Source organism: Toxorhynchites rutilus, chromosome 2, assembly GCF_029784135.1.
Source record: "Toxorhynchites rutilus septentrionalis strain SRP chromosome 2, ASM2978413v1, whole genome shotgun sequence".
Taxonomy (NCBI): Eukaryota; Metazoa; Arthropoda; class Insecta; order Diptera; family Culicidae; genus Toxorhynchites; species Toxorhynchites rutilus.
The window spans coordinates 158739129-158750233 of record NC_073745.1 but is presented as its reverse complement, the minus strand read 5'-3'; the positions used below and the strand labels follow the sequence as shown (position 1 = coordinate 158750233).

Sequence of the window (11105 nt, the reverse complement as noted above, 5' to 3'; positions counted from 1 at the left end):
TGCCATAGAAAACCATAGAAAATAGTTTAAATTAAGGTCAGAACAACGTACTTTTAGAAGGTAAATAACGCCAAGAAAAAATTTTCATACAAATTTTAACAATTTAAAACTGCCTTAGGGCCGACTAATCTGATAGAGAATATTTGGCCTCACACAAACTAATGTCGTATCCAGATGTCAGCACCATTTCGCCGTCAACGCGAATAGCAAGTAGCATCGGGATCGAGTATATGATGGTAGTAATGTCGATTGTGAATCGTACAGTGGTGTGAGCGCAGTGAGTGATCTGCAACACCTTTGGGGCTGTCCACATACCATGTGGACAGAAAACGCACGATGCTAGACTCCCCCCTCCCCCTCCGTGGACAAGCGTGTACATTGACCACACTCCTCCCCCTGTTGTCCACGCGGACATTCTTTTATAGAAATATGGAAATGCGTCCAATCAAATATTGTTTTAATTTATATTTTATGGTTTTTTATTAATAAAAACAGATAAACAAATTAAATGCTCAAAAATTTAGATGGCATGAGTTCAAAAGTTCTTAAACTGCGTCCCTGTCCAGCCACATTGTCTCATCTTATCTGTTGTCGTCAACGCAATTCAGAACCTTCATCGCTCAGATTATTTCCAGTGAACGCGAGTTAAACATCTATACAGTTAGGGTCACAAAATAACTCTGATTCTTTATTTCTTGTCTGAGTTTAAAAAGGTACAGTTCGTTTTCAAATGTAGATTATTTATGCTAAACAAAGTGGCCTATTGTCCTGGATCGGTCTGAGAATGAAAAACAACACATGTTTGTAAACACATGCTGCCCAAAAATCAGTAATGCTAACATCAGCATGTGGTGCGTCGCGTCGCTGGCTCGGTGGTGGTTGGTGACTCGGTGCATGTTGGTGGTCCGGGTTGTTGATGTTTTCAACATGTGGTACGTCATGCCGCTGGTGTAAGAATGTAGGTGATCGGGATCGTTGCTAACTCGTCCCCCTTTTAGTGATTCGGTTCCATCTGAATCACGTCTCTGATTGACAAAGTCCTGAACGTGGGTCGGATGTTGTCCAATGGTAGTTGTACTGCTTCCGGTTTCATTGATGTATTCTGGTCTTGAGATGAGTTGTTGGGATGAGAGTTGTTAAGATTGACTTGTATTGTTCTGTTTCTGTAGATGAGAAAACATAAAAAAGGTAGGGAACCGATTATGAATGGCGAAATGGCCATTCCTCCGAAGATACTCCAATGTGGAAAATGCAGACTGGTGTTGTTTAGACGAAGCAATTCCAATTCCTTTCGAGTTTCTAAATGAAGCTTGTGAAGATGTTACACACTAATGTTCAAGATTTCTTGTTGCATTTTGATTTCGACTCCATCCAAATGAAGTTGAACTGGATTACCTGGTAAGGTTTGTACTCTCGATGTGTATAAAACGTTGTTGACGTATAGTTGACAGTTGCTGAAGAATATAACAAATGATCCTGAAAGATTCCTTTGAGTTATTCCGCAGTTAGATGATAAAGTGAAATTTTTCATCGTGTTTATAAGTATATGTCGCTCGTCAAGGTAAAGGACTTCTTCTTCGATTGGGTTTGATGTGTAATTGCAAGTCGCAGGTTCTCCTTTTAACAATTTCGGTATACAAGTTGTATTATCCAGCTGAATTTCGTGTGTAGCGAATATGGTTGGTTCGATTGAACCTATTCGGTAAATTTCATCATCGTGGGATAGATAAAGCTGATGGAGTGTATGTACTTTCTTATTGTTGTGTATGATGGGGTATAGACGTATCTTGTTGAAAATCCTTGGGTCTAGCTTTGGCATCTTGATGATAAGGGCAATCTCTAAGTTATTCGATGCTACCGACGTCGTCGCATAATTTGTTGCCTCCACAGCAGTGTGAACTGTAATATTTTCCCTAGCTAAGTCTGTAATTAAAATGTCAATTTCTCTTTGGCTTAAAATTTGTTCATTAACTAATCCTAATTTAGCTAGCATTATAGTATTAATAATTTGATTTAGTTTTTCAGACAAGAAATTCAAGTGAAATAAGAGTTTAGTACAGTACATTTCTATTGATCTAACGTTAAATAACTGTATTGCTTTTTTTGTTTGAAATATAGCCTCTTTTAGTTGTAAATTAACTTCGCGATTTATTTTTACTTGTTCATTATTATTAATGATGAGATTATTTCTGGATGAATTTATAATTTTCAAATCGTTGGCGTCTGGGCTACCAGCTAAGAATTTCCAAATCGCACCTAAACTATCCCAGCGCTTATGTCTTCTAATTGGGTCTATGCTTTTTAAAGCGAAATCTATTTCGTTAAATTTTTCAACTATTAAATCCGTGAACTGGTTTTTGCTAAAGTTATCAAATTGATCTCTGAGGCCTTTGATTTGTGTTCTAATGATGGTGAGATTAAAATGGTGTATATAATATTTGTAGTCCAGTCTGAGTCGTCCTTCTCCTTGGTGAAATATCAGGATAGGTTGTCGTCCTAAGTTCTGTAGATGAATTTTCACGTCATGTTTCGTTTCCAGCACTATGGGTCGAATAATGAATAGTAGCAGGAGTCTGAAAAGTAGATGAAGAGGATAAAATTTAGGTATTCCTGATTTTGATATCATTTTTGTGAATACGTCGTCCGTCGTTAGTTTCAACAGTACTTTTATTAACCTTTGAAATATTAATTTTCTTGTATCGGTTGCTGTGTTTGACTCTTCGTCGAGTCCTTTCAAAAGCGTCTATATCATTGTCAATTAATATGTTCTTTTTATTTTTGTTGTGAAAGGACAAATCCTTTGCTTGTTTTGTAGTAAGGTTTTTAAAGGTTCTCTCGACTATTGTCTGAGATCTGCTAGATGGGAGTATTACTTCATATGGGGTGAATTTTGTACTAGAGTGGACTGTCGAATTGTATTTGTGAACAGACATGTAAACAAGGTCAATTACTGTTTTTTCGGGGTTTTCCATTTTTTGTATTCGATAAATTTCCAAAAATGTGGAATGTAATCTCTCGACGATTCCATTTATCTCGCTGCGACCGGTTGCTGTGATGTACGGTTCAATATTGTATGTATTATAAAAGTTAATGAGTTCTCCTGTCATGAATGACTTTTCATTATCCATGACCAAGATTTTTGGTGTAAAAGGTTTTGTGTGAAACGGATTTTTAACGCTCTACTACTTCCAAATTTCTCCTTAAAGACTTCTTGAATCTTTCCCATGATATTTTCTGGCGTTAATAATCCGTTGACCTTTGTATGATTGAAATGAGTTTTTAAAATCTGAAATAGATAAGAATCGTTAATCTCGTTTACTTGTATAGTTATTCTTGTGAAGCCTGGAAATGGTTTTTCCGTAATTATTTTGTCTGGTCCTCGTTTGATGACCACCTGGTGTTTGAACACATTAAGTGGTGCTTCTGTGGATATTATGCAAAAATCGTCACTAGTATCAGTAGAATGTTGTGTTCCTGTCATGGAGCATACGATTCTGCTAAGTGCATCCGCCACAACATTTGATTTTCCCGGTTTATATACAATCTTATAGTCATGTTCTTCTAAATATGCCTTCCATCGTTTTAGTTTGGCATTTGTGTTTTTAGGGGATAAGGCGAACGTAAGTGGTTGGTGATCGGTTAGAATTTGTAGTTTTGCTCCGTATAGGTAATTTCGAAAGGTTTGCAATGACCAGAAAATGGCAAGCATTTCCTTTTCCGGCACTGAATAACCTTCTTCAGTTTTTGAAAGTGTTCTGGAAGCAAAATGGATGGGTTTGTCTTTTCCTAGTTCTCCCTGAGACAGAACTGCACCGATTGCGAAATCAGAAGCATCTGTTGTCAAAATAAAAGGTTTATTGTAGTCGGGGTAAATGAGTATATCGGATGACGAAAGTAAGCTTTTCATTCTCAGAAAACATTGTTTTCCTACGTCATTGAGTGAAAGTTTTCTGTTTGATTTGGGATTTCTCTCCCCCCTTAAGAGATTTGTTAATGGTTTTGCAATTTTTGCAAAATCTTTGACAAATCTACGATAATAACCCATCATTCCTAAAAATCCTCGCAGTTCTTTAATATTTTTGGGCTCTGGGTATTTGTTAATCGCCTCAATTTTCTTCTGGTTTGGTTTTATGCCATCAGCACAAATAATATAACCAAGGAATTCAATTTCGTTGTGTAAAAATTCTGATTTATCCAACTGAATTTTTAGGTTAGCATCGTCCAGTGCTTTTAGAATTGTTGAAAGATTTTGTAAAGCTTCTTCTGAAGTTTTTCCGAATATGATTACATCATCAATATAGACGTAACATATTTTTCCAATAAATACTCTTAAAACATCGTCAATCGCTCGCTGGAATATAGCAGGAGCGTTCTTAAGACCGAACGGCATACGTGTGAACTCGTATTTACCGCTGTTGATCGAAAAAGCAGTTTTTTCAATATCACATTCTTTCATTTTTATCTGGTGAAAACCAGATGCTAAATCGAGGGTGGTGAAAAAATGTTGACCTCGTAATTGATCAATTACATAATTAATTTCTGGCATCGGGTACCTGTCTGAAACAGTTTTTTCGTTTAATTTACGGTAATCCACTACCATGCGAAATTTCTTTTTGCCTGAAGCATCAGTTTTTTTCGGTACGATCCACACTGGTGAAGTCCAGGCAGAACGTGAAGGTCGTATGATTCCGTTTTGAAGCAGATCGCTTATTTGTTTATTTACCTCCTCAGCATATGTTGCTGGATATGGGTACACTTTTTGATGAACGGGTATATTATCGGTCGTATTTATGGCACACTCTACTACGGTGCTGCAAGTTAATTTTGAGTCGGGTGTGTGAAATGCTTTTTCATGTTTGTTCAGCACTTCAAGTAACTGTTTTTTTTACACTCGTTGAAAGATGAGACGTCCTAAATGTATGTTGTGGGTCATCGTTTGAGTTGTTTCCCTTTTCTTGAGGTAGGTCGGATCTGAATGTGTGGTGTGAATGGTTTTCGTTGTGTGTCATTCCTTGGGATAAATTATTGGATGCGTTTTGTCTTGGGCAATAATGTTCAAGTGGGATATTTAAAAATTCGTTTCTCTTTGAGAGGTAAAACATGCCGCTAGTGAGGTCTATTATTGCATTGAGTGCATTTAGGATTCCAGTTCCAATAATGCCTTTAAAGAAGGGATGGAAATTGTGTAATAAAAACTGAGCTTGATGATTTATTTTGGGACTGAAAAAATTCAAATCGATAGCTGAGGTTGCATTAAATTTCCCGTTGGCGCTAGCGATTTGGTCCGCTGAGAAGTTGTATGGTTTATTATTTTTGCAAGTCCATGCAAGTTTTGGGTTTATAAGATTGATATTTGCTCCCGTGTCGATTAAAAATGGGAAGTTTCCAATTGTTGTTTTCAGATTTATATATGGCAGAGTTGGCTTTACCAACTCATATTCCACTCTAAAAAATTAGCCTGGTTTGAACTAGATTCATTTGAGGTGGATGGCTGCTCGTTAGTTCCTAAATTCTCTTCTTCGGTTGGTAAAGAACAATTATCTATTTGTTCATATGGTGTCTCTTGGTAAGAATAATGTATGTCGTCTTATTCGTCGTGCTGATCGTAATAGTCATTATGAACTTCATAGGTTTGGGGTTCAGAACTGAACACTACAGGGTTTGCTGACCTCCTAACATTCTGAGATTGTTGTATGTTTAAAATTGGCCGATTACCATAATTCACCCTTCGAGATCTAATACTCTGATCGACCTCCATGGGTTCTGGGTTAGGAAATGGTCTCAGATTATTAGTTTGCTGTTGTTGGTGTATTGGGTTATAATTGTGACTGTTTTGGTAGCTTCTTTGTTGAAAAGTTGGCCGTGGTGGTGGTCTATAGAAAATTGTTTGAGGTGTTGAATAGTTTCTGGGAGGTGGGAAGGGAGTTTGATATCGATTTGTTTGCGTAAATGTTGGAGCTGTGTGCGGTTTCCTTATCGGCGGTCTGGGTGGAGGGTTAGGTGTATTAAAATCCCTAGGTTTTGGAATTGGATGGTTGCTATGTTCGTTCCTGAATGGTGCTGAACGTAAATCCATATTGTGATATTCTAAGCAAAATTGATAAGCTTTGCTTAGGGTTTGCACATTGGCGGATTTGAGCAATATGTTCAAGGGTTTTTCTAATCCTCTAATAAATGAGTCTAGTGCTTTTTTCCTAAAATAGTCAATATGCGGCGCTGCATTTTTGTGCATAGTCTCATCCACTTGAATCTGAACAATTATGGATGAAAGAAGTTCGTTGACTCTGCTGAAATAAGAGCTTAGACTTTCATTATGCGTTTTTTTCACAGTGGTCAATTCGAAGTCCAATGTTTGAATATCTCTTTGGTCACGGTAATAAAGAAGTAAAGTGTTCTTTATTCCCTGCCAATCGTATAGAATATTGTTGGCGTTCAGCACATCTAATGCTTCGCCTACAATTTTTCGACGTATGCTGCGTATCAAAATTCCATACTCGACCGATGTTCTGGGAAGATCTCTATACAGATCAAATATTCCTTCAACATCTGCAATCCAACTTATCAATTCCGTTGGTTTACCGTCGAATTTCCCTAAGTCTTTCACAAAATCGGAAAGTTTACCGACTGTGGAAAAATTGTCAAGTGCGTATCTCTGAGCTGGTGTGGTTTCCTGCTCAGGAACATATTCATTCTGTTCGGCTGGCTGAGCCATGATGTTTCAACCGTAAAACAAGAAAACTAAAATTTCTTATAAAAATATCAAAACTTCCACAATGTTAGAATCAACAATGGAAGGAAACGGCACTTTATTTCACTAAAGATTTTCACTAAATTATTCTACAAATGCCAGTGTGTGGACTTTTTGGGTTTTCAAAATCTTTTATGATTTTATTTTATTTTTTATTTATTTTTTTTTTAAATTACTTTATTATTTGTTATTTTTTAAATTTTATTTATTCACTTTTGTTCACTTATTCACTTTGAAAGAAAGAGAAAAAAAAATTTCACTTACATATAGGACCGTGTCCTTGATTCGGCCGGCATTGATGAATCCGGACTTTTTTGGCGGCGTCCACTATCGGGGGAGAAGCGGCAGATAGTCCGGGATGATCCTGTTTGCTCCGCTGCTGTTGCTGCTTCTGCTACTAAGGGCCCTCCTATCGATCGGGTGAAATCCACAGTGTCCGTCTCCTCGCTTGGTGATCTTCTTGGTTCCGTGGCTCCTTCCACCACAGTTACAATGCACTAAGCACTTTTTTAGAATTTTTGAAACACAAATCACTTATACTATTCCCGATGTGGAATCTCGCCGGAGCCTCCAGTTAAACATCTATACAGTTCGGGTCACAAAATAACTCTGATTCTTTATTTCTTGTCTGAGTTTAAAAAGGTACAGTTCGTTTTCAAATGTAGATTATTTATGCTAAACAAAGTGGCCTATTGTCCTGGATCGGTCTGAGAATGAAAAACAACACATGTTTGTAAACACATGCTGCCCAAAAATCAGTAATGCTAACATCAGCATGTGGTGCGTCGCGTCGCTGGCTCGGTGGTGGTTGGTGACTCGGTGCATGTTGGTGGTCCGGGTTGTTGATGTTTTCAACATGTGGTACGTCATGCCGCTGGTGTAAGAATGTAGGTGATCGGGATCGTTGCTAACTCGCGTACCATTCTATATTTCCGTTAACAAAGAATTCACCAGCGCATTCAGAATATGTTCCATATATTCCTATAACGACCATTAGGAATTGCGTGTCTAGATAAGTGCTTTTTTTAATTTTTTTTAAATTTAAGCCAACCAGCTCTCAACTCGGTGGACTCACTAACGTAATACAGTAGAACCCCCATTATCCGCGAGCGGATGATCCGCGGTGCGGTTTATCCGCGAAAGCGAGTTCCATAGTAATTCTATGAACCTTACAGATGGATAGCAGATCAATGATTCCTGTATTGATAAAACATTTTTTTCATACTGAAATATCTGTTTCTTTTTGTGTTTGCACCTCATTTTTAGTCATTTGTTGTGTTATCCGCGATTTTCGTGATCCGCGGTGAGTTAGCCCGACTATTCCGCGGATAATCGGGGTTCCACTGTATTCGCAATATTCGAGGCCTGTATATTTGATTACACATCTCCGAACGAAATATTCTAGAGTTTGGGTAAAAGTAGAATCGCTGGTCGTGGGAAATTATGGCAGTTGATATCACGGTGGTTGAATGTACTAAACCAAAAATTTGTACTTAGATAAATAATCAATGCTAAATCAATATTTTCAAGGAATTTCATGCGAACAACTGAATTCAGTACTGTTAGCTTTCAAATGTGTACAATAATTTATTGATTGATTTATGTAATATTTATGCCCAAAACAAAATTCCTTAAAATCTTCATTATGCATGAAATAACAACTGAATAAATTTATCTGTATATTTATATCCAGCGCCAGAAAATTTCCGGAGCACAACGGTCTAGATGAGTTCTTTCTAATAAGTTTGACGGGATGTATCATCAATTGAATGGCGTTTTAAATGAAGCTCATCCATTCGAACGAAATTTTTCGAAAGCATTCTGTTTTGTTAAAGAAAAAGACAAATTAATCAACGGATTGAGGCCAATTCATTCACAAAACGTTTAATACAAGACAACCTCTCAAAAATTGAAGCGACAACTAGAATTCGTGGAAAAATATTTTCATAAAATATAAATTTCACTAGTTTTATTTTAGCAGTAAAAGCAGGGATGAGTTTTCTTCTAGTTGCATACAACTCGTACGAAGTTATAAATTAAAATGCTTGATTAATATGGGTATTCAAACCGTGGATTTTTAGTATTATAGTATTACACAAAATAACCGCCAAATTATGGTGCATAGCGACGGCTCTGATTATATTTAAGTCCCTCTCCGATTATCTGAAAAAACCACATCCCATCAAGTTAATCATGTCTAAAGTACATTGCAACTCGTATTCTAAATATTCTATTTTTCATTGCAACTGAGCCCTAAATTTTGGATGAAGAATTCATCCACAGTACTTCGGGTACTTCGAAGATAGTCAACATACTAGGTGTGCGAGTTGAAATTGTCGTTTTTTTTCGATGGAGAAAACACATAATTTCTATATCACTTTCCTGTGCCTTGAGTCCATTCCAATCTTTTTTCATCAATGCAAAGTTTGAATTAACAATTTGTTGTCAGTAGCGATCTTTATTCGCTGTTTCACCCGGTAGCTCAGGGTATACCATACCCTTCTGGTCCACCATACACAGAGCACGTATTTCGGTCGAAACGTCCAAGTTCCCTCAGATCGAAACTACCTCTTTTGAACTACCGAAATCATCTCTCATATGTTTTCATTGCAAAAGCATGTCCACCAAGCTTCCAAAAGCAAATGATGCCCTTCAACCGCTCGAAGTTGGAAGCCACTCAAGCGAAAGATTGGTTTTCAGTAGCCTACCTATGTTACCTATGTAGAAAAATAAAAATATTTATATCAGGTTCTAAAATCACTAAAATCTAAGCTCTCTAATTATCTGTTATGTGAATTTTCTATTTCAGCGTCAGATCTCTTCCATTTTATGTGAATTACTTTAATAGCTAAACCCCTTTTTAAATAAATACGTATTTAGGGTGGATAGAAAATGTGAACATTCTTGAAAATGCAGAACATCATTCCTTTTTGAATACAGATGTGAACGTGTTTTCCAGAATAATTCATTGAACCTGTTCACGTAGATATATCTTCTTCTTGAATGGCGTTAACTTTCCCTGTGGAACTTTTGCCGTCTCAAATTAACTAGTGTCATTTATTAATACTTAGTTGAGATTTCTTAAGCCAAATAATACACCTTGAATGTATTCAGAGGGACAAGCTCTAGAATACGCGTGACCACAGTGCAAGTCGAAGGAAATTTCTCTGACGAAAAATCCCCCGCCTAGAACGGGAATCGAACCCGTACACCCGCCATGATAATGTGAGACGCTAACCACTCGGCCATGGTTGCACACATAGATATATGCAGAACTTAAATGCAGAGCTGATTCCATTTTGAGTATATTTTTCAAAAATATTTATTGAATGTGTCCACGTGGATTTATTCTATACCCCCTCACCCCTCACCATGGACAAGCATGGACATTTGCATTACCCCTACCCACCCTAAAGTTGTCCACGTGGTATGTGGATAGCCTCTCTACAGAATATAAATCTTACTGTTATTATAGGCATTCGCTAACAAAGTGTACACGTGTTCTGTTAAAATTTTTTTTATTTGTTTGAGAATCAGTTTATTCTTCCAAACCAGAAATAAGTGCATTAGCCTTGCTGCAAGCGTGACATGAATGTATTGTACTTCAATCGATTCATTTATTACGGATCTACAAAAAATACATGGTGGGACAGTTATGCCTAGAATGTCAACATGGAACAATTGAACTTGATTTTGTTTTTTCAGAAGCTGGAAACAAACAATAAGTTTGGTTGTGTATTTCCGGAAGGTTATGCAAAAAAACATCGTTTCATGAAGAAAAGTGAAAATTTTCAAAAAGTAACATGGGACAACTATCCATAGAACGGCAGAGCAACCCTGAAAAAATGGTATTCTCATCGAATCTGGTGGGAACAAGAAGGAGAGGAGCCCAGTGAGCGAGGTAGTTGTACCAGAGGGAACAGGACTTGGCAAGAATCGGTGCGGTCGGGATTTGGAGAATTGCAGCCATAGATCGGGTTTATTGGCGAAACATTGTGAAGAAGATCTAATGTAATGATCTAAATGCTGTGAAATTTTCGAAACAAGTGCTTAGTAGAATAATCTTTGAAATGGTTTTTCATTGTAGAATCAGTTGACTATAATTGATTGATGATTCATTCTTGCCCTCGCAAAACAATACACTAGCTGATCGTATGTCGCGATTCATTCCATGTCAATGCATTAAAAACTTACCTCGAACGCTATTCCGGTGGCCTTTTCCGCAATTGACATAGACTCGGCTACAGTCGATTATATACATGTTACACCAGCACTATTATTCCACATCTCATAACCACATCAATATATCTTTGGCACCGAATGGAAACAACAACAATGACAACACTTGCAAGTATGA

At 37.2% G+C, this 11105-nt stretch overlaps 1 protein-coding gene across 1 annotated transcript; it reads right to left on the bottom strand.

Annotated features, from left to right (window-relative positions):
* Positions 1-534: 534 nt before the first annotated feature.
* LOC129770943 (uncharacterized) lies at positions 535-2992 on the bottom strand. Its single transcript, XM_055774152.1, has 2 exons — positions 1396-2992; positions 535-1102 (listed from the first exon to the last, which is right to left on the bottom strand). The coding sequence occupies exons 1-2, from the start codon at positions 2624-2626 to the stop codon at positions 747-749; spliced, it is 1587 nt and encodes a 528-aa protein (XP_055630127.1). The 5' UTR covers positions 2627-2992; the 3' UTR covers positions 535-746.
* Between the last annotated feature and the right edge of the window lie 8113 nt (positions 2993-11105).

Coding starts and splice junctions, on each gene's coding strand:
- LOC129770943 (XM_055774152.1), bottom strand. CDS start 2,626: ATGATATCAAAATCAGGAATACCTAAATTTTATCCTCTTCATCTACTT. Junction 1,103..1,395: donor GAGAGTACAAACCTTACCAG/GTAATCCAGTTC, acceptor TCTCAAGACCAG/AATACATCAATGAAACCGGA.